The following is a 23,672-nucleotide window of genomic DNA, read 5'->3' as shown; positions in this document are numbered from 1 at the left end:
TCTCTTGTTATTTCTTTCCTTATACATTCTGAATTCCATGGTTAAGTATTATTTATACCTACTCCACGACACGCTCATTTTTCTTGCTTCTCTTTCCCTTTATCTTATTTATTTGGAAAAATCTCAGCATTTGTTAAATCCATTTCTGTGCCTGCTGCATGCTGGCATCTATGTAGTTGAATTTGGATGGAGAAGAGGTAAAACCGTGTAACTGTTTTTGCTTTAAATTACTGACTGCCAACCTAAAGTGGGCCCTTCATGCTGCTGGTGATTGGACTACATTTCCCTAATCCTTTTGCTATCCCATTCTACAAGGCAACTATTTCATCTTTTCCTAGCTCCTCAAAGTCCATTACCCCTGCCCCCCACAGTTTTACTTTCCATTTTGCTGAAAAATAGAAGTAAAATTTGCCTTATCTTCCATCCTTACATCTTCCAGCCAGTGTTCATCTGTATTCTGTATTCTGCCTTGCCTTCTGTTACCATAGGTGAATTGTCTTCGTGCCTTACACCAACTCCTTCACTTGTACAACAATCCATCCATTTTTTATTCAAAATAGCACCTTATCATTTTTTCCCTCATCTGAATCAAGATTTCCTCCCTCTCTACTAGGTCATTTATATCAGAATACAAACACTGTACTATCTCCTATTTTATAAAGACCAATCTGTTATATTCTTCCTGCTGCTGATTTCTAGGTGGTTCTTTACAGCAAAATTTAAAGAATTGTCCGTATTTACTTTCTCCAATTCCTCTTGTCCTAATCTCTCTTAAATTCTTTTTTTTTTTTTTGTCTTTTTGCCATTTCTTGGGCTGCTCCCGCGGCATATGGAGGTTCCCAGGCTGGGGATCGAATCGGAGCTGTAGCTGCCAGCCTACGCCAGAGCCACAGCAACGCGGGACCTGAGCCGCATCTGCGACCTACACCACAGCTCACGGCAACGTTGGATCCTTAACCCACTGAGCAAGGGCAGGGACCGAATCTGCAACCTGATTGTTCCTAGTCGGATTCGTTAACCACTGCGCCACGACGGGAACTCCTCTTAAATTCTGATCAGTTTTTTTTTTCCTACTGCTTATCCATAAGGAGCAAAGTCAATAAGAGCCCCTAACAAAGCTATATTTGATTATCAGTTCTCAAATCTCATTATTAAGAAATATGTCTATTCCACTTAACATCTTATCACTTCCTTCTTGAAGTATTTTCTTCAGCTTGGCTTCTGTGGTTACTCTTCTGATTTTCCATCTACCATACTAGTTCTTCCTTGTTCAAACACTTTTAATAGAGCAGAACGCTTTTAACAGACTTTAGAAAGTTCTGCCTACAAGGCTGGCTGTTGGCTAGTGTTTGGAACTTGACATAAATAGTTCCCTACACTGAACTTGACTTATAAATAGTTCCCTACACTGATGAAAAACTTTCCCTAAATGATGAGTGGCTCATTGTGCCTAATCTGGTTGTACAAACCATGTGGTTTATGCAGAGCTCCTGCTTTCTCTTTGGGGAGTCAGGAATTCTGGTACCTACTGGGCAGAAAGTGCTGAGGTGACCAGCTTCTATTAAAAACCTTGGACACTGAGTAACGAACTTTCCTTGTAGACAACCTCTCACGTGTTGTCACAACTTGTTGCAGCAGGAATTAAGCATGTCTTCTGATTCCACTGGGGAAAGAACTCTGGGAAGTTTGCACCTAGTTTCCCCCTGATTTTGCTCCATGCCCTTTCCCTTTGCCAGTTTTGCTCTATTTCCTTTCACAGTAATAAACCATAATTGTGAGTATAATAACCTATGCATCCTGTGAATCCTACCAAGTCACCAAACCAGGGGATGGCTTTGAACACTCCCAATACAGTACTTTTCAGGCTTTTATTTTTCCTGATTCCTTTTTATCTCCCTCACCTCTAAATTACGGATACTCTAGGAATCCATCTTTATAGTCCCTAGGTGTTTTTATCCATCCACCATTTCTAGGCAATATCCTTCACTTAGGTCAAAATACTGTTGGTCAGCATTTTAGGCTCCAGAATGCAGTAGGTTTATTTTAGCTCTCATACCCTAAAGTCATATTTTGGAAATCTGCAAGCAAAAAGATTACAGATTACCAAAGTAAGATAGAGATTTTACTTTTCTTACTAGAAATTAGTATGATTTTAAAAAATTCATTTTAAATATAATTATACTCATGGAAATTTAGAAAAGAAAAGGAAGGAAAGTTACATTGTTATAATGTAAAAATAACAAAGGAAGCAACAGCAGAATATCACATTACAGAGTTACTGTAGAGTTTAGACTAAGCTAAAAAATTACAGTTAACGTAAATATTTTGGAAAATAGATGAAAAGAAATTGTTGATTTTTTTACTAATTTTTAGTTGTACTTTTGTTACTCCTTTTAACATATGTAGTCTTAGATTTCTTTTATTACAAACTAAATCCCAGACATTCTACCTCTTTTTTTCAGTTTGTACAAATCAGAGAGGTCCTTTGTAATAATATCTTTGCAGCTGAAGTTTGAGTGCAGAGTTTTCCTCAGTTAAAATAGTCCCATCTCTTGATAAGTTACCTGCTTATGGAAAGGCTTATTATTATTTCCTATAATTTGTCCTTTGATTATTTTTACATAATTCTTTCTCATGGTAATGTAATAATGAAAAGAAGAAACTAAGTGTTCCATGGTAATTCTGTAAAGTACTATGAATGCTATGTTAGAAGATAATTTTAATTAGATTATTAATTTTAAAAAGATTATACACTGTAGTTTAATATATTTAACCCACAGCTACTGTAGAAACCAAATATTTATAATTGACGTAGTTCAGAAGCATAATGCTATTTTAGTCACTGGTGGTGTACTTGGTGAAGTGACATCACTTAAAATGACCCTAAGATGACACTAATGCTTTACTTGCCACTAGAACCATCAGAAGACAGCTGCTCTGAAAAAGTAAGTCTCACCATATTTCTCAGCTCATTAAGCCAGTTAGAATGCCATTGTTAATGTTTAGTTTAAAGTGAACAGAATATTTAAACTGTTTCATATAGTTTTTTTTTTTTTTTTTTTTCCCTCTCCATTCTTGACCACCCTGTGGCATATGGAGCTCCCAGAACAGGGATTAGATTAGAGATGCATCCTCAACCTAAGTTGCGGCTGCAGCAACACTGGATCCTTAACCCACCATGTGAGAATCGGACTCGAGCCCCAGTGCTCTGAAGATAGGCCACAGTGGGAGCTCCCATACAGTTTTTCTTAAAAAAATTAATTGAAGTATAGTTGATTTACAATGTTGTGTTAAAGGGATTCAGTTATAATATACACATATCCATTCCTATGTAGGTTATCACAGAATATTGAGTAGATTTCCCTGTGCTATATAGCAGGTCTCCATTGACCATCCATTCCATATACAGTAGTGTGCATATGCCAGTCCCACAGCCCCAGTCCATCCTTCCCCCCACACATCCTCTTTGGTAGCCAACCATAAGTTTGTTTTCAAAGTCTCTGACTCTGTTTTTGTTTATAAATAAGTTCATTTGTATCTTTTTTCTTTTCTTTTTTAAGATGCCACATATGAGTTATATCACATGATGTTTTCTTTCTGTCTGACTTACATCACTTAGTATGACAATCTCTCGGTCTATCCATGTTGCTGCAAATGGCATGATTTCATTCTTTTTATGACTGAGTGATACTCCTTTGTATATATCTACCACATCTTCTTAATCCATTCCTCTGTCAGTGGATATTTAGGTTGCTTCCATGACTTGGCTACTGTAAATAGTGCTGCAATGAACATTGGGATGCATGTATCTTTTTGATTTATGTTTTTTTCTGATGCCCAGGAGTGGGATTGCTGGATCATGTCGTAGTTCTTTTTTTTTTTTTTGTCTTTTTTTGCTATTTCTTGGGCCACTCCCGCAGCATATGGAGGTTCCCAGGCTAGGGGTCGAATTGGAGCTGTAGCTGCTGGCCTACGCCAGAGCCACAGCAACACGGGATCTGAGCCGCGTCTGCAACCTACACCACAGCTCACGGCAACGCCGGATCGTTAACCCACTGAGCAAGGGCAGGGATTGAACCTGCGACCTAATGGTTCCTAGTCGGATTCGTTAACCACTGTGCCATGACGGGAACTCCTAGTAGTTCTCTTTTTAGTTTTTTGAGGAACTTCTATACTGTTTTCTGTAGTGGTTGTATCAATTTACATTCCCACCAACAATGTAGGTGGATACCTCCATACAGTTATTAATTTTATGACTTACATCTGATACCCTAAAATACTGGTACCAGATGACAAAAATAAGTATTAAAAAATAATTTCTGTTGGCTAAACCTTAAATTAGTAAAATTTTAAATAATTCTGACGGCATTATCTATTCTTACTTGTCTTTTAAAACAGTTATGACAAATAATATTTGAATCAGTAGTAAAAAGCAAATATTCTTTTTTTTCCCCCACTTTTTAGGGCCACACATGGCACATGAAAGTTCCCAGGCTTGGGGTCGAATCAGAGCTGTAGCTTCCAGCCTGCGCCACAGCCATAGCAGTGCAGGATCCGAGCTGTGTCTGTGTCCCACACCATAGCTCACGGCAATGCTGGATCCTTTAACCCACTGAGTGAGGCCAGGGATGGAACCTGTATCTTCATGGATGATATTCCGGTTTGTAACCTGTTGAGCCACGATAAGAACTCCAAAAAGCGAATACTTTTGATAAATAAAATTGAACTTCAAATGAGAAATCATTATAGATGAAAATGAATCACACTTTCCTTTCTTTTTTTCCACAAAAATCCATCAAGCAGTGTTGAAAATCAGCAGTAAAAGCCAATTTAAACATATGACTTAAAAAGCTGTAAATTACTTGCTCCTGCAGTAGGAAAACTGAGAGCATTTGGGGGCATCATCTGTGTAGCATTGTTTTCTTTTCCTCCTTGACACAATAGAGCATTCATTGTGACTCTTTGTAACTAGAGATATGTAGCTGTGGTTACAAGTTATTATGCTTACTCTTTCTGTGCCATCAGACATCAGACCAAAAGCAGAAGTGAAATATTAAGAATAGTGTTCTTTCTCTCAGTCCTTCCTCTTAATAAGGCATTCATTCATATATTCATTTATACATTTATTCAGTGAACATTTTGGGGGTACTAGTTGTTTGCCAGGCGTTATAAAATTGAATATGGCATGGACCTTTGCTTTCAAGGATTTTGTAGTTTAATTTCATATGTGATACTCCATTCTGAATGTGAGAATCAAAATTATTTTTCTCTTTAGGCTTAAATTCCGTATCTTTTAAAAAAAGGTTTTATCTTTCTTTTGTGAGGAAAGAACGCCTTTCTAGGATGATTTGAAGTTCTAGGCATATGGAATGCTTTAGATTCTTTTGGAAGAGAGTTGGGAGCATGAATGAGAAGTATCCCTAAGGAATCCTCTTATTCCTCCTTCATCAGGAGTTAAGTTAGCCAGGAGTGTTTGTGGTGGAATGGGAAATTTAGCGTTACATAAAAATCAGTATAGGTTCACTTATACTTGGACTACTTTGGCCTTTTTGCACCTGAAATATTTTTAGTGACGTAATAAAGCAGTGATATGACTCATTCATAGTAAGTTCCCATCATTTAGCTGCCTTGTGAGGAATAAGGCACCAAAAATGGTGATATCTCTATTGGTTTATTAGCGCCAGTCACTTGTTTCATCTGTATTTCTTGTAGCTAACTTTCTAAGGAAACTCTTTATTTTGTTCAGAAATAATACTTTTTTGTACTATAATATTGCATGGTAGGACTAAAAAAAGGACGAGAGGCTTCAGAAATTGAAATACCTGCTCTTTGTACTTAATATAGTAATTTATTATTAAAATATTTGCAGAGTATGTTATTTTGTTTTAAGTTTTATCGAGATAATTTACATATCATGAAGTTTACCCATTTAAATTGTACAATTCAGTGGTTTTCAGTGTTATTTACAAGTTGTACAGCCATCACTGTTGTTTTTATACCAGAATTTAATTTGATTTTTGAGGAAGACCTCAAAATGGAAGTTTTTCTTAAAAAACTAAGGTTATTTTACAAAGTTTCTGTTTGGGATGATGAAAAAACTGGACATGGTTAGTGGTGGTAGTTGCACAATATTTTTAATATGTGTAATGCCAGTGAATATATGCTTAAAAATGGTTAAAATGGTAAATTTTATACTATGTATATTTTACCACAATAAAAATTAACATCCATTTATATGAAATCAAAATTGGCAGCTTAACTTTAAAAGTTTTTGGAGATTTCAGCCTAAACCATGCATGGCCCTGATGATATTTTTTTCAAACATGTTCAGACATGGATATTCAAGTGTGGAATCCTTTTTTTTTTTCTTTTTTTGGCCACACCCTGCAGCATATGGAATTTCCTGGGCCAGGGATAGAATCTGCGCTGTAGCTGTGACCTACACCACAGGTGCAGCAATGGTGGATTTTAAACCCACTGTGTCAGGGCTGGGGATGCAGTGTGTGTTGCATCAGAGACAAGGATGTATCCCTAAGCTGCTGCACCACAGGGGGACTCCTCTTGTAATTACTTTAAAAGAAATTTCAGTAGAATTAAGTGAAGAAGTAAAAGTAATTGGCTTTTCTTTGCTTTAATTTTGCTTTCCTTCAAAAAGCAAGGTGCCACAGAGTTCTCCTGTGGTGCAGTGGGTTAAGGATGTAGGGTTGTCACTACAGTGCCTGGCATGCTGCTGCAGCACAGCTTCGATCCCTGATCTGGGCATTTCCACATGCCACAGGTACAGCCAACCTCCCACCCAACCAAAACAAAAAAACCCAAACACACAAAAAAGCCAGATGCCAAACAATACAGAACCATTTGTCTAAAGGGGGAAGAATAAATATAATACACACACGCTATAATATAAAGATGTCTTTTGAGAGATGATGTATGAAAAATCTCTAGAAGGAGACACAGATACAGTAATGTTGTTTGTTCTGGGCAGGAGAACTGGGTGGCTGGGGTTCATGGGTGGAGGACCATTTTCCATTATGTGTATGTATTACCTATTGAAACATTTCAAATAAAAAAGTTATTATCCTGATCCAGGTCTCAGAATCAACATGACTGTGCTCCTTCCTGTTGTGCTTTGTTACAGGAGATTGTATTGAAATTGAGATTGGGTTGAAAAATGAGCTACATTGCTTAGTAAGTTGTTTTCTTTCTAGGAGTTGATTATGGGTTAAGTTTACCACTTGGGGAAGACTACGAACGGAAGAAACATAAACTGAAAGAAGAACTGCGGCAAGATTACAGACGCTATCTTACTCAGGTAGTGAGTTGTACTAATTAGTTTGGTTTTATGCTTCAGAATTTACCTCCTAAATTTGTTTCCCTAGGGTCTTAGTCATATGCGTTAATTTTTAGGTTTTTAATGTGATCTAGCAATGAGGTATTTTAGTGAATGTTAATTGACATGTATGACTTCTGTAGAGAAAAAACAGTGCAGAGAACTGGTGCCTTGGAATAACATAGACTCTTGACCTTTGAAATAGAGCAGTGGGTTCTAATTTTAAATGAGGTCTGTAAATTCTAGTTGTTAATGTTTTCTGTAGTGTTGCCATGGTTTAAAATCACTCAGTTATGATTTCCTACTCCTCCTTCCCTCAGCCATGTATTAAAATGTGGCGTTCTAGTTGTGAATCATTTTCCTGTGAGCTAATAAGCTTATAAACTTCATTCAGCATATTTTCTTAACCACCAAAGTCTTTGCTCTATGGTTTAATCTATTTACTTAATGGAACTCTTATTTTATATATATATATTTTTTGTCTTTTTGCCATTTCTTGGGCCACTCCCGTGGCATATGGAGGTTCCCAGGCTAGGGGTCTAATCAAAGCTGTAGCCACCAGCCTACACCAGAGCCACAGCAACGTGGGATCCGAGCCACGTCTGCGACCTACACCACAGCTCATGGCAACGCCAGATCGTTGACCCACTGAGCAAGGGCAGGGACCGAACCCACAGCCTCATGGTTCCTAGTCGGATTCGTTGACCACTGTGCCACGACAGGAACTCCGGAACTCTTATTTTAAGTGTATTTTGTTAAATTTTGCAATAGCTGAACTAATGATTTATTGTAAATTTTAAAATGCAATTTATGTACTACTAGGTTATAAATTTACTTTAAACAATCACGATGTTTCTAGTCATCCCAAGATTATTTAGTTTTTTTAACTACTTAATAATATTTATTCCAAATGTATAAATGGAATTTATTTATTCTCTTATTTATTCTGATTTGCATATAGAGAGAAAGGACTTTGAATACTTTTTATCAATGATTTGTTTCCCTTGACTTTAGGGTATTACACAAGCAAAAAGAAAGGTAGGGTTGCCTGCAAAATGTTCTATTTTAATTTTTTTGGTCTAGTAGCTTGTAATCATTTGCATATATAACATTGTTGCTCTCAAACTAATAAAAAATAGCTTCATTTGTGATTCAGACTTGAATGGAACCATTTGTATTCTTGCTTTTAGCAAAATGATAGTGTGTACATTTTAAGTTTCCATTCATACAATCAAGCCTTCTTTTTGATTCCTGCTTTGCATTTGTTTTTGTTGCTTGCTTATGCCTCTTTTAGATATTTGGCAGCCATTGTAAATCCATTTGTTTTCAGCATGCCATTTTTTGTTCTTCAAAATTATTATAATTATGCTAATCACATTATGATTAATAAGATAATAGAAATTCAAGATATCCTAAGATATTTTTGAACTTTGTGTTGTCAGCCTGGATTACTGCATATTTTTGCACCCAAACTTAGGGATTGTTTGTAAATTTATACTGGAAAACAAAGAGAAATAGTTTTATAGTTTTATAAAACTGTTTTTTAAAAGAACCTGACACATCCATTCATTGTTCAACCAATACTTTTTAAGCACTTATGAAGATGAATCCAGTGTGAATCCTGTCCTCAAGGGGCTTAGAATCTAGTTAGAGAGATAACATTCATACAGTGCAGAAAGTGATAACTCTGAGAAGATAGATGTAATGATCAGGAAAGGCCTCAAGGTGTTATTTAAGACTTTGTAGGATAGGTACAGAGTTAATTGAAGAGAGGAGGCTTATTAGATGGCGAGGAATAGAGTGAAGAAGGATTTGGAGGGCAGACTTGAGCTGTGTGTGAATGAGACATATTAGCTTTACCAGCCTGACTGAGTTACAGTAGGTGTTTTTTTGAGGGTAGTAAGAAATCACGATGTGAATAGATAGGATAGGATCAGATTAGAAGGCAGTGGATTTTTACTTGACATGTGTGATAGGCAGTGGTGAACCATTATAACTCCTTAATGGTTATGAGGAGCTTGCTAAATTTGCTCTAGGACAGTTAGTTCTTCATGTTAGACACTCCTATCATCTTGTTTTAAATTACTGCTGCAGATTTTTTTTTTAAACTGATTTTTTTTTGCACTAATTTTCAGTCCATACTCCATGCTATTTTCTGGAATGATACTGTCCCTTTCCAGTTTAAATACCTCAGTGTCTTCTCACTGTCAGTTCCTTAGCATGACTCATGAAGTCTTTCATGTTCCAGCCTGCCTCCCTGGCCTTGTGCCTCATTATCCTCTCCCCTTTCCCACTTCTCCTTACTGGGTAGGGTTTTCCTCTGGTATCTACTTGTGGCTTTGACCTTACTTTAATAGGTGGAGGTTTTAAAAAAATTTGGCTGTGGGAGGTAGAAGAAGAAATTACCTTTATGAAAGAGAAAGAATCAAGGTGCACAGATCTTTTAAGTTCAAAGGGATATGAAGGAGTGTTTGGTGTTGGGTTATCAAGAATATAGTTGTGAAAAGGAACAATAGTTCCTTAGTATGACAAAGATAACTTTTTGGTTGACATCCGAGAAGGTGAGAGTAGAGCATGGGAAAAGAAGATTACATAGGATATGGGGAGGTGGCTGCATGGCTTCCTTGACCCCTGGAATATGTGCAATTCCAAGTCCCATTCTTTCTGGAGTTCTTGTGGCTTCCAGATTTTTGGATTGCATGGATATGTAAATTTAAAAATATTTAAATCTTAAAATTTTGCCAAGTAGAATGACTGAAACAAATAACTACCATCTTCATTCTAGTTTTTAGAATAAAAGACACTTGACCATTCTAACAACACAAAAAAGACATACCTCAGAATAGTTTTTAAACTGAGTCAGTAAATTTGTATTTCCAGCCCTTACTTCTCTCTTGAACCTCAGACTTTTCTATTTGGCTGCCTGTTTGACATTTTCACTTAGAAATCTAGTGGGTATCTTGTATTGCACATGTCTTAAAGGTAACTCCGTATTTCCATTCTTTCAATTCCATTCCCTAGAAGCCTGGACTACCTGTGGCCTATTCTTTTTATTTTTTTGTTGAAGTACTAATCACCTTCTAACATACCATAAAATTACTCTTATTTTTAATGTTTATTTCTTGTCAGTTTCTTCTGCTGGAATGTAAGCTTCAGGAAGGCAGAGATCTTTTTATTTTCTTCACTGATGCGTCCCAGATGTATCAAACAGTTTGAACATATTAGGCACTCAATGTTTATTCAATGAATAAGTGAATGATTAAAATTCAGTTTTTTTAAAAAGTCACTATATTCTTCTTATTTATTTTTTCATTTTATTGAAAATTATAAACCTCATTCTGGACCTGTGTTGGGAGTGGGGACTTGCCCAGTGAAGGGGACTTGCCCACTATTTTCCCAGGGTTGGAACTCTGAGTATGTTTTCTGGCATATGTATAACTCTACAAAATGACTAAGTTTATAGTGTACTTTGGTATATGGGTGTCAAGCTGACTCAGGGATCTAGCCATTTGTCATATGGTGTCCCTTTTCAAATAAGCTTAGAGTTCTATATAACCAACTTTCACATTAGCTTTTGTAGTACAACTTACTTATAAGTTCAGATTTAATGAAACCTTATTAATCAGTTTTATTAATTACTTTATTCTCATAATGTTTTGAATCTAATTGTATTGTAGTACATTATATTGTAGTTATTTGTTTCCATGTTTGTTTCTTCAACTGAATTGTAAATCTCTTAAGTGTAAGTAATATATGCTTATCTTTGTCTCCCTCCCACTATAAAAGTAACTAGAAAGTATTAGAAGGTCAGTAATTGCTTGTTTCATGAATAAATAAAAGGCACCGAGCTAGACAGGTTAGTAAGTACTGACTGATTTAATCCTCTTCTCCTAGTTATGTAGATGCCATTACTCCTATTTTGCAAAGAAACAGAAACAGGGAAGTTAAGTAAATTCTCCAGATTATGTGACTACTAAAGAACGGTATCAGAAAGTTGGAGGTTGTGTCTATTTTTTTACAAATCTGTCATGTTTGTTTTATAGCGTTCAAAGAGATTTTACATTTTTATCCTTCTTGATCCTTAGACCAGCTTTGATAAGGCAGAGCAGATACCATTCTCACAATACAGAGGAAGAATCTGGGTCAGGGAGGTTGAATGACTTGTTCAGTGTTGCACAAGTGAGAAGTGTTGGGGTTGGTCTAAAGCCCAGGTCTTTTTATTTCTAGTTTGAGGTTCTGTCTACTACACCGCTTTATGTAAGTGCTTAATGAACAAGAATGAAGAGACACACAAAGAAACAATATTCATAGTTTATATCTTCTGGCATTTAAACAGATAATTATATCCACTCATATAATTGCAGGGAGATCAGAAAAATTCTTTTTTTTCTTATTACAGTTGGTATGGTCTCCATATGTTTGTAGTTTCTTTTTTCGTCTCTATTTTATTCTTTTGCTCTGCATAATAATTTAGAATATAGAATGTAAAGACGCATTTATGAAACATTTTATAAAGGCAATTAGGTAATATATTTTTTTAATGTGTATATGTACAGAAAAATTTTCTATCCACGAGTGAAACAGATCCATCTACTCTGGGAGTTTCTCTTCCTATTGGTGAGAGGTTATCTGCCAAGGTAGGTGGGTAGGAGTAATGTGGGTAGCAGTTTTATGAGGCATCAAAATCGTGAAAGAACATACCCTTGATTTAAATGCAAACAGATTAAATCATTTTCCATACTTGATCTTTCCAAAAACTGTGGAGTATCTAGTGCTGTTTTTTGTTTTGTTTTGTCTTTTACGTTTTTTTTTTTTTTGCTTTTAGGGGCGCGCCCGCAGCATATGGAGGTTCCCAGGCTAGGAGTCAAATCAGAGCTGTAGCCGCCGGCCTACATCACAGCCATAGCAACTCGGAATATGTCTGCGCCTACACCACAGCTCACGGCAACACTGGATCCTTAACCTACTGAGCAAGGCCAGGGATTGAACCTGCAACGTCATGGCTCCTAGTCAGATTTGTTTCTGCTGGGCCACGATGGGAACTCCTAGTTCTGTTTAAAAAATGTTTTTGGGAAGTCACATTCGTAACCATGTAGTATGAAATAATTCTTTAATATCTTGATTAATTGAATATTCAGATTTCCTTTTTTTCAGCATTGGTTTTTAAGCCATAGAGTTCCTGGCATGTCACACAATTATCAGTGAGATGAGTGGATAAGAGAGGTTACTGAGCTTTTCTGTAGGGTGAGATCTCAGGCTATTTGAATGTGTGCTTCTGTCACTCCAAAAATACATGTCCATACTCCTAAGAGATAGTGATTAAGCACTGTATACCTCTTGTAGAGACTCAGTCCTTAAGCTAGATCAGGTAGCATATAAGACACATGGACAGCACGTTTCAAAAGAGAGCCTAGCTTCTTTTAATACTTTTTAAGATTGTGTTGCTTTAACGACGTTGAAGGTATTGGAGCTTAAGAGCATTTTATAATGTAATATATTTGTATTTCAACAGAACATTTCCATTATCTTAGTTTCTATGATAATTTTACCTTTTAATGTTTAAAATATAACAAGGATCCATCTTTAAGCCAGGGAGAGAAATGTTTAGAAGCAGGTCTTTCGGGAGGGATTATGGGATTAGAGGCAAAAGGTGTCCCTCAGAAGTAAAGTAGGAAGGTGACCTGGTCAGATCTGCTTGGAGAAATGCTAATGACAGGCCTCCTGGCAAACACATTTACTAGTGGGAGAGGTTTATTTATGAACACTTCTGGCAGAATGCACCTGAATTGTCCAGGATTGCTGTTGGTAAAAGAGCCTAGAGTCTGGGGACTTAGTGGGGGCATGGCTCCTAGGAAAGTGTCAGCTAAGCCAAGTAACTGCTAGAGCATACAATGGAGATATTTTAAAATCAGAGCAGCTCCCTTACATTAGAGACCTCAGGTGTTAATTTGGACCTAAGCATGTCAGAAATCATGTTTTAATGTGGCAAGAATGAACGTGGTGAATTACATTGGTGGTCTCAGACATTGTCCTGCCGTTTCTGTGCCTTAAAACTACTCTGTCCTTGAAATTATTAGTAAAGCTTGGGTCTGGGTAAGATCTCTGTTTTGTATGAGTCTGAGCTGACATTAGGTACTTTTTCCTGATGTTGAAGTTGATGTCGCTTTTTGGTTTTCTGTTTTAAGGAACGGTTGAAACTTGAACGCAACAAAGAATACAATCAATTTCTCAGGGATAAGGAAGAATCCATTGAAAATTTCAGACAGATAGAAAAGAGTACTGAGGTAGGTTTTGCTTTTAAAGTTAATCTCGGAGTTCCAGTCGTGGCTCAGTGGTTAACGAATCCGACTAGGAACCATGAGGTTGCGGGTTCAATACCTGCCCTTGCTCAGTAGGTTAGCGATCCGGCGTTGCCTTGAGCTGTGGTGTAGGTCGCAGACGTGGCTCGGATCCTGCTTTGCTGTGGCTCTGGCATAGGCTGGCAGCTACAGCTCCGATTCAACCCCTAGCCTGGGAACCTCCATATGCCGTGGGAGCGGCCCAAGAAATGGCAAAAAGACAACAACAACAACAACAACAACAAATAAAATAAATTAATAAATAAATAAAGTTAATCTCTAACACCATAGGCTCTATATTTATACTTACTTGAAAATATTTTAAAGGAGTTCCCGTTGTGGCTCAGTGGTAATGAATCCAACTAGGAACCATGAGGTTGTGGGTTGTTGTGGGTTCGATCCCTGGCCTTGCTCAGTGGGTTAAAGATCTGACATTGTCATGAGCTGTAGTGTAAGTCTCAGATTTGGCTTGGATTCTACGTTACTCTGGCTGTGGCGTAGGCTGGCAGCTGTAGCTCTGATTCAACCCCAAGCCTGGGAACCTCCATATGCCGTGAGTATGGCCCTAAAAGGCAAAAAAAAAAAAAATTTATTATACTTGATTTACATTGTTTTGTCAATTTTTGCTATACAGCAAAATGAACCAGTCATACATCTATACACACTCTCCTTCTCATATTATCTTTCATCATGAAGAACTTTTTAACTTTAACTTCAGGAAGAAAATTTAATTTTAGAGATTTGTTTTAATTCATGATTATTTTTGATTTTTTATATTGACAATTTCTAGCTATATATGTATATATATCATTCCCCAAATTTAAGGGTGGTAGATATTACCACGGCCATCTATATTCTTTGTGTAGAGAAGGAATTTAATTTGAAATATTTTGAAGCAATATTTAACTGCCAAAATATGCCTTATATCTCCCTCTCCCTGGGATAGTTTATCCTCTTTTTGTGACCATCTATCCATGTTACTTTTCCCTGTTTATTTGGAGTTTATTAAGTTTTATTGAAGGGTAACAGTTCCTTGAAGGTTTTTTTTCCCTAAAGATAAGATATTTCTTATGGGTGATTAAGCCCTAGAGTTGAGATGATGAATAGATTAAGCATCATTTGAGAGTTTAATTAACTTTTAAGAAATAGCATTCATTAAGATTTTTTTCTTTTTTTCATTTTTGATTAATCAGAACAAGAATCAAGGAAATAAAAAACCTACTAGTCAGATTAAACCTGATTTACCTTCACAAATACAATCATCTTGTGAAAATGCAGAGGGTCCTAGAAAAGATGCCCCGACTCCTTCAGAGACATATGAAGAGCTTCTAAACCAAAGACGCCTAGAGGAGGACAGATACCGACAACTAGATGATGAAATTGAATTAAGAAATAGAAGAATCACTAAGAAGACTAATGAAGAAGTGGGCATTTCCAGTAAAAAATACCCGAGGTTTGTTAGCAAGACTGACATTCCGGATAGAAGATTTCGCAGGTTTAATGAGGATCGTGTTTTTGATAAACAGTATTTTAGCCCAGACCAAGATCCCGAAGTAAGTGAAGAAATGGACGAGAGGTTTAGATATGAAAGTGATTTTGATAGAAGACTTTTGAGAGTATATACAAATGACAGGTATTTACAACTTCATTTTTACTTTATTTGCTTAATATAGCTCTCATAATGTTTTATTATTATGTTCAGAAGGAGTTTCTTTTGATTTACATATTTCATTAATTCTAAGATGCTGTCAGTTTTAAGTTACACCATTATTTTATGTGCCACTGAGGGAATAACAACAAAAACCACCCACGATGGGGAGAAAGGGACCCCCATGAAAAAGCTTGGATGCTGAAGTGCTACAACCTTTGCATAAAATTAAATGGGAAATAAACTTTCCCACAGAGAAGGACAGAAAAGCAACTTCCATGCCTCAACTTTGGCACTGAATGGAGGGAGTAGACTAGAACTTCTCTGAGAATTGTAACTGCAAGCCAGTACTGATTCAGGTTTTGTCCAAAACAACCACAAGGTGAAACTTGAGAGCTGTCTCAGCTCCATAGTGCCCTTAGGTGACAGGCAGGAGAGAAATAACTTCTCTTTGCTACTTGATTTAAAACCAGGTTGAAGGAGTTCCCGTTGTGGCACAGTGGAAACAAATCTGATTAGTATCTATGAGGATTCTGATCTGATCCCTGGCCTCGCTCAGTGGGTTGGGGATCTAGCGTTGCTGTGAGCTGTGGTGTAGGTCGCAGACGCAGCCCAGATCCCATGTTGCTGTGGCTGTGGCTGTGGCCAGCAGCTCTGACTCAAATTTGACCCCTAGACTGGGAACTTCCATATGCTGCGGGTGTGGCCCTAAAAAGCAAAAATAAATAAATAAACACACGCATATATTGAAAAAAACAAACCAGGTCAATAATTATCCCAGTTTCAGATGTTAAAATGTGGGGAAAAAGATACCTTAAAATAGAGGAGATTCAGTTTATTCCTTTAATGTTTATATGATCTGAGTACTTTCATCATTTTTTTGTTTTTATTTATTGAACATTTAAAGGAAATGGCACTAAGTTTTTTTGATCAAATTTTTAGATACTTCTCTGTTCCTTTGGGTGATTGTTTCTGTGACATTATTTGTAATTTCTTAATGCTGCAATAGGGTCTTACTAAGTCATTTAATACATAAAACTTGCTATATTTTAACATAACTTTTGATTTGGAGATAGAAATATAGCAGGTTCTGATATTTTCATTGACTAGTTAGCCTGTAGGGGCTAAATCTAAATTTGAATGGTTCATGGGACCTGTTTCATTTATTAGTCCAAATAGATTATTATTTTAGTATTTAAAAAAAATTTCTGAGATATAATGCTTCACGTTCATTGTTCTAATTGTTAATAATGACACAAGGCCTTTGCAGTTCTTTTTCATCTACTCTTCTGCAGTTTTTATGTCCTGCTCATCAAACCTTAATAGTCACCCTGATTTAGGTAATTTGAGTGAAGGATTAGAAATTTGTGGTGCTATGAGTTCCCGTCATGGCTCAGCAGAAACAAATCTGGCTAGTATCCATGAAGATGAAGGTTCCATCTTCAGTGGGTTAAGGATCCAGCATTGCTGTGAGCTGTGGTGTAGGTCATAGACATGGCTCAGATCACACATTGCTGTGACTGTGGTGTAGGCAGGCAGATTCATCTCCAGTTTGACCCCTAGCCTGGGAACCTCCATATGCTGCGGATATGGCCCTAAAAAGACCAAAATAAAGAAATTTGCAGTGCCAGTTGTAGTTTAGCTCTGATTTGGATCTTATTGTTTGTACTTTAGAAAATGCTCCAAAATCTGTACTGTGCTATATTTGAAAATGTTTATATCTGAAGGTAGTCAAAGGCTGTCTAAACTAAAAGAAGTCTCATTTGGGGAAATACAGGTGTTCTTGGGCTCTTGCTACTGCCTTATTTGTACATGAGAATTTTTTTTTTTTAATATGTTAGTTTACCTTTAGAGTGTAATATAATATATACCTTTTAAGTTTGAAATTTTAAGAAACTTAGGATGGTTGTTGGTTTTTAGTATATTTCAGTCTATTATTTTTGTAATTATACCCTGTGGTAATTTTTTTTCTTTGCTTTTTTGGGCTGCACTTGTGTCATATGAAGTTCCCAGCCTAGGGGGCTGGGAATCAGAGTTGCAGCTGCTGGCCTATGCCACAGCTGCAGCAGTGTGGGATCCGAGCTGCATATACAGCCTACACCACAGCTCATGGCAGTGCCGGATTCTTAACTCAGTGTGCAAAGCCAGTGATGGAACCTGCATCCTCATGGGTACTAGTTGGGTTACCCCTGAGCCACAATGGGAACTCCTACCCTGTGATAATTTTATACATGAACAAATGAATTTCAGCCTAATTATTTGAAAACATTTTTATTTCCTTATATCATCTTCACTAAGTGGTAGTGTAAGGACAGATTAAACATGCAGATGAGCGAGAATAATTTTTCTTATTATGCATTTAATGGTTTTAACTGTTTCTTAAAATGTAAATCATTATTATATGTTACTTCCATTTTGTTAATGTATAAACTCCTTTTCTCTAATTTTAAGGTTTTTCACATATGCCTCTGGGGCAATTGAGGTTAAAATTGGATTTCTGTATTTCAGATTTCTAAATTTCTCATTTCCAGCAAAAATCCCCAAAAGATTTAATGTTGATCATTCATTAATTTTTATATAACAGGCAGAGTGGTTGCTAGGAAAAATGACTTGACTTGTCAAGTGAAATTTTTGAGACTAAAATGTGTAACTTCATTTGGTCTCTTGCTTTAACTATTAATTCTTTTTTTTATTAAAATATTAAAGTATAGTTGATTTACAATATTGCGAACTATTTATTCTTAAAACAGTTATCTAAGGGGGATCAATTCCAGGACCCCTTACAAATAACAGAATCTTCAGATGCTCAAGTCCCTTACATAAAATGGTGTAGTGTTTGCATGTAACTGATGCACATCCTTCCTTATGCTTTAAATTATCTCTAGTTTGCTTATAATAGTTAGTGCAATGTCAGTGCTCTGCAAACGGTTGTAAGTGCTATGTAATTTGCTTGTGTGGGAGAAATTGCAAGTTTTGCTTTTTGGAACTTGCTGGATCTTTTTTTTCCCTCCAAATATTTTCTGTCTGAGATTGGCTTAATCCATGGATGCTGAACTATGGGTACAGATAGGCAGGTCTGACTATATACTGTAATCTTAACCAGAAGTTCTTGTCAAAAACTATTATACCTGGTTGTGAGAAGTACAAAATACTTCTTCATTCTTCTAAATTTCCCTTGTTCTTTTTTTTAATTCTAGTCAACATGTGATAAATTCTAGTTTAGATTTTTAATAATTTCTGATTTTTATATTTTTGGTCTCAGTTCTTTTCTAATTACCCTATAAACATTTCCATATGCCATTATGAATTATTAATGAATTATTTTCCCCACTTTAAATATGAGAAAGATAAAGCCCAAGGAATGATTTTACTTTCCTAAATTAATCATTAATCACTGCCAGTGTTTTTAAACAGTTAACAAAACAGTTAGTATTTTGCTTGATAATTGCATTCTGTGTGTGTGTGTGTGTGTGTGCACATGAGCGCACGTGTGTTGTTTATTGATACATATTTACAAATTTAAGTAAATTATGTTTTAGCTTTCTTTTTTTTTTTTGTCTTTTTGTGATTTCTTGGGCCGCTCCTGTGGCATATGGAGGTTCCCAGGCTAGGGATCGAATCGGAGCTGTTGCTGCGAGCCTACGCCAGAGCCACAGCAACGCGGGATGCGAGCCGCGTCTGCAACCTACACCACAGCTCATGGCAACGCCGGATCGTTAACCCACTGAGCAAGGGCAGGGATCGAACCCGCAACCTCATGGTTCCTAGTCGGATTCGTTAACCACTACGCCACGATGGGAACTCCTGTTTTAGCTTTCTTAAGTTGAATGTACTAGTGTGTCTTAACACTTTAAAATTTATATGCTTTTAAAAATACATTCAGGAGTTCCCGTCATGGCGCAGTGGTTAACGAATCCGACTAGAAACCATGAGGTTGCAGGTTCGGTCCCTGCCCTTGCTCAGTGGGTTAACGATCCGGCGTTGCCATGAGCTGTGGTGTAGGTTGCAGACGCGGCTCGCATCCCGCGTTGCTGTGGCTCTGGCATAGGCCAGTGGCTACAGCTCCGATTCGACCCCTAGCCTGGGAACCTCCATATGCCGCGGGAGCTGCCCAAAGAAATAGCAAAAAGCCAAAAAATATATATATATATAGTCAGTTTTTATTATTTATTAACTTGGCCTGTAGAAGTTAATATGTTACCTTATAGTTTTACTTCATAACCAGTGTTAATGAGTAAAAGAAATTTTTGGCTTTAAAAAATGCTATTTTTTTTTAGTTTTTATGTGATTCAGTTAGAACTTCTGTTAACTCTTAATATATCTTAGTTTATAATCTTAATAGTCATCTTACAAAATTCTGAAATTACACTCCATCTGCTATTAGAATCTGAAGCTTAGAATCTGATTTAGTAGACTGAGTGGTTGCTTAGTTAATATAGGACGTTCTAAGTTTGCACGTCTAATATGTAAGATTTATTTGAATGAAGGGAAACGGCATGTTAGAATATAAGTTATTTAAGTTGGTATTACCTTTTTTTCCTTAGAGTAGTTACTTTTCACTTATCCTTGAAAGGGCCGTTTTTATATTATTTTGCCCACTTTAAAGTTGGGATCAATATTAGAAAAACACTACTGAATTTAAGTAAATATAAAACTTGGTAAAGAACTGAAAACAATGAGAAAAATGGTGACCCACAGTTAACAGCTCAGTATTTTCCTTTTAACTTCTGTAGTCAAGGTCAAGAGTACCCCTAATGGCAGAATCTATTCACATTATAGAAATTTTTTATTTGAAAACAGGTTATGTAACCAATATGATGTAGATGATTTTCTTATTTTTTATGGCCACACTGCAACATGTGGAAGTGCTCAGGCTAGGAAGTGAATCCAAGCTTCAGCCATTTCCTTTAACCCACTGCCCTGGGCCAGGGATTGAACCTGTGCCAATGCAATGACCTGAGCTGCTGCAGTCAGTTACTTAACCCACTGCGCCGTACTAGGAATTGTTCTAAGTAAAGAGAAATTTGGTTCTTTCTCCCTAAGGGTTGTATCAATCTGGGCCCAACAGATGGTAAATATTTTATTTTTTAATTTTTGTTTTTGTCTTTTCTAGGGCCACACCCTAAGCATAATGAGGTTCCCAGGCTAGGGGTCTAACCACCGGCCTGTACCACAGCCCCAGCAACGCAGGATCCAAGCCGCACCTGCGACCTACACCACAGCTCATGGCAACGCGGGATCCTTAACCTAATCAGATTTGTTAACCACTGAGCCATGACGGGAACTCCAATATTTTATTTTTATATTATATAATTCTTAATAGCATAAACGTTGTAAGTTTATTTCTGAAGTAGTTTTTTTTATTATGTGGTTTATTAAGGAAAAAGATAAGTTATTATTATTTAGGAATTCTTCATTCACATTTAAATTAGCTGAAAAACACCTGTGGTTTTAAACAATTGGCTTTTCTTCTATGAGAGAGTAATTTTAAAAAAGAATTTTTTTAGAGTAAACTTGGCCTCTAGCCTATACCTGTTTTCTTTGAGGAGTGAAGAAACCTAATTAACTAGGTTTTCACTTAACATAGCTTTATGTCTTTTTTTGATGGTAGAATGGTGAACCTATTTTACAATTATTCCCTCAATCACATCTGATTTGATATATCAAAGGAAATAAATTTTTTAATGAGATTTTGCCCTTTCTGAAAAAACAAGTGGATTGAGGTGTGGTAAGTGAACCAGTGGATTGAAAGCCATAGAATATTTAGACAGATTAGTTCTGGGTCATGGGAATACTTTTAATGTGGTAATGGCTCACAAGCTATAGCTAACAAGAAAGGACTTCAAGATAAACTGCATTTGATTAGAATCAGGTTGCTCAGGATGTTTAGTAGTTCATGACTTGTGGATATTATCATCTGTTAAGCCACCCCTTAATGTTGAGATGACTGAAGAGATAAGATAGAAATGGTAGGAAGTTCCCATTGTGGTTCAGCGGGTTACGAACCCAATTAGTAGCCATGAGGATGCAGGTTCGATCCCTGCCCCTGCTCAGTGGGTTAAGGATCTGGTGTTGCTGTGACCTATGTTGTAGGTCACTGATGCAGCTTGGATCTGGCGTTGCTGTGGCTGTGGTGTAGGCTGGCAGCTGCGGCTCCAATTTTACTCCCAGCCTGGGAACTTCCATATGCTGCAGGTGCGGCCCTAAAAAAAGAAATTGAAGAAATGATTTTTTGTATGCATAAAGTCAAGGTCTTTTTGCTAAATTCTGTAGTAAAATCATGAAGATTTCCTAATGAACAGACCATACAAAAAATACTTTAAGGTATACCCTTTCATTAAAGAAAAAATAGTAACTAATAATATCAGAAAAGTCCCTTAAATCACTTATAATCACAATAAAATAAAGACTGGAGAAATGTTTAAGACACTGAAAAAGAACAAAGATATGCGTTTCATTAAAAAGGATAAAATAAAATTGTTAAGACATCCTATTCTGTGAAATAACTGATGCTGTGACTGTGTTTACTCTGTGAAATCAAGGGAAAATTAGTACTTACAAATAGAGACTCATAAATATTTTTTAAGTTACTAATATAAGACCTTAAAAAAAAAACCCTAGAAATTAATCACTATTTGACTGCTAAGTCAAATAGTGATTTGAAAAGTTAATCACCTTATTTTGTATTAAAATGTCCCTATAATTATGATGGAATTTCCTTCATTTATTGAACTTTCATGTTTCTAATAAATTTAGTACTTAATCACTCTTAATTATCCCAGTTCACTTTAACTGCTTTTATGATGGTCTTATAACTTGTTTTAGAAACCATTGCTGAAGTAAATGAAGTCTTCTCTGAAGACAGGGTCTGACTGGTGAGAGCCCTTAGTGCTTTTACCATTTCTATGTTTTGTTTTGTTTTTTTTCTTTTTAGGGCTGCACCTGTGGAATATAGGAGTCCCTCAGCTAGGGGTTGAGTCAGAGCTGCAGCTACTGGCCATAGCACACTGGATCTGAGCTGCCTCTGCAACCTTCACCACAGCTCATGGCAACATTGGATCCTGAACCCACTGAGCGGGGCCAGGAATAGAACCTGCATCCTCTTGGATATTCGTCGGGTTCATGACCATTGAGCCACAATGGGAACTCCCAATTTCTTTAATTTAGAATAAAATTTGAAAATGACCTTTTGTGCTTATGATGCTTGCTTTATTAAGATATAACTGTATATACTGGAGAATGTAGAAAACAGTGTAGATCCTTGGGTATGGTATACTTTGGGTGGAACTATGTGAAGATAACCTAGAATTGTAAGTCCAAATATTGACTTTAGATGACTGAAAATACGAGAAGCCACAAACTCCTTGATAAATTTTAGAAAGAATTTTTGTACGTCTGAATAGCCATTAATTGTGGTTAATTCTGATTTAATCCCAAGTTATGTTTTTAAAAATGTGTAACTTTAAATGTCTCTATTTGAAAACTTTGGTTGGTGTATGTGCTACATTGTCAGATTTACTTTTGTCTATCATGTCATGGACGTGCAAGACCACCCCAGGTTTGCTGAGTCACTAGGAGGACTCATAGGACTTTGTAAATATAGTTGTGTTCATGACTATCATATATTAAAAGAATACAAAGTAATATCAGCGAAGGAAAAAGGTGCATGAGTCAAAGTCTGAAGGAAACCAGGCACAAGCTTTCAAGAGTCTCCTGCCAGTGAAGTCACACAGGACTTGCTTAATTCCTCCCATATTGAATATGACAACAATGTTGTCTACCAGGAAAGCACATTAGAAACTCAGGGCTCAGTGTTTTTATTGGGGGCTAGTCACATTGGCTCCCTTTTCCTGGCATGGCTCAAAATTCTGGACTCCCTGAAGGAAAATAGGTGTTTGGCATAAACTATTGTTTGTACAAATAGTTTAGGACGGTAGACCACTCCTATCAGTTCTGAGAATGGTGGACTCCTATCAAAATCTGTGTTCCCAGATGCAATCTAAGGGCCACCCTTGCACACAGGCCTTTCTAAGGGTAGGCAGTCTCATGCCTGCTCCATCTGTTCTTTTCTGCACACGTGTATACATATATAGATCCAGTATAACTAAATCTGGTTGCCCAGCATCATTAATTACAAATTTTGAGTTTATATTTATCCGTTAAGTGGTAGAAATAAGAAATGACATTAAACTGATGTGTTACTTTGAAAGACAGATTTGAGCACTTAAGCTTTGGATGTAAAATCAGCTGTGTTTTGATAAATCAAAATAAAATTGAAATTATTTTTTGAAAGGGGTTGGGGAGGGCTCTGTTGTTTTAGATATGAATTAAAAATGGAAGCCATTTATTTGTTATG

At 36.6% G+C, this 23,672-nt stretch overlaps 1 protein-coding gene across 15 annotated transcripts in view; it reads left to right on the top strand.

Annotated features, from left to right (window-relative positions):
* CSPP1 (centrosome and spindle pole associated protein 1) overlaps positions 1 to 23,672 on the top strand; it is a 183,888-nt gene that overhangs the window by 83,824 nt on the left and 76,392 nt on the right. For 8 of the 15 annotated variants that reach the window (XM_047783808.1, XM_047783806.1, XM_047783801.1 and 5 more), the window contains exons 4-8: positions 7,209 to 7,312; positions 8,345 to 8,368; positions 11,887 to 11,967; positions 13,516 to 13,614; positions 14,862 to 15,301. In XM_047783808.1, coding sequence (XP_047639764.1) covers positions 7,209 to 7,312; positions 8,345 to 8,368; positions 11,887 to 11,967; positions 13,516 to 13,614; positions 14,862 to 15,301 — 748 coding nt within the window. The remainder of the gene's footprint in view (positions 1 to 7,208; positions 7,313 to 8,344; positions 8,369 to 11,886; positions 11,968 to 13,515; positions 13,615 to 14,861; positions 15,302 to 23,672) is intronic. The other 7 variants (XM_047783809.1, XM_047783802.1, XM_047783816.1 and 4 more) reach the window with 3 other exon arrangements.

The sequence above is a fragment of the Phacochoerus africanus genome, chromosome 6, assembly GCF_016906955.1.
Source record: "Phacochoerus africanus isolate WHEZ1 chromosome 6, ROS_Pafr_v1, whole genome shotgun sequence".
NCBI lineage: Eukaryota > Metazoa > Chordata > Mammalia > Artiodactyla > Suidae > Phacochoerus > Phacochoerus africanus.
The sequence above is the reverse complement of the archived record's forward strand: the minus strand, read 5'-3'. Positions and strand labels throughout refer to the sequence as shown.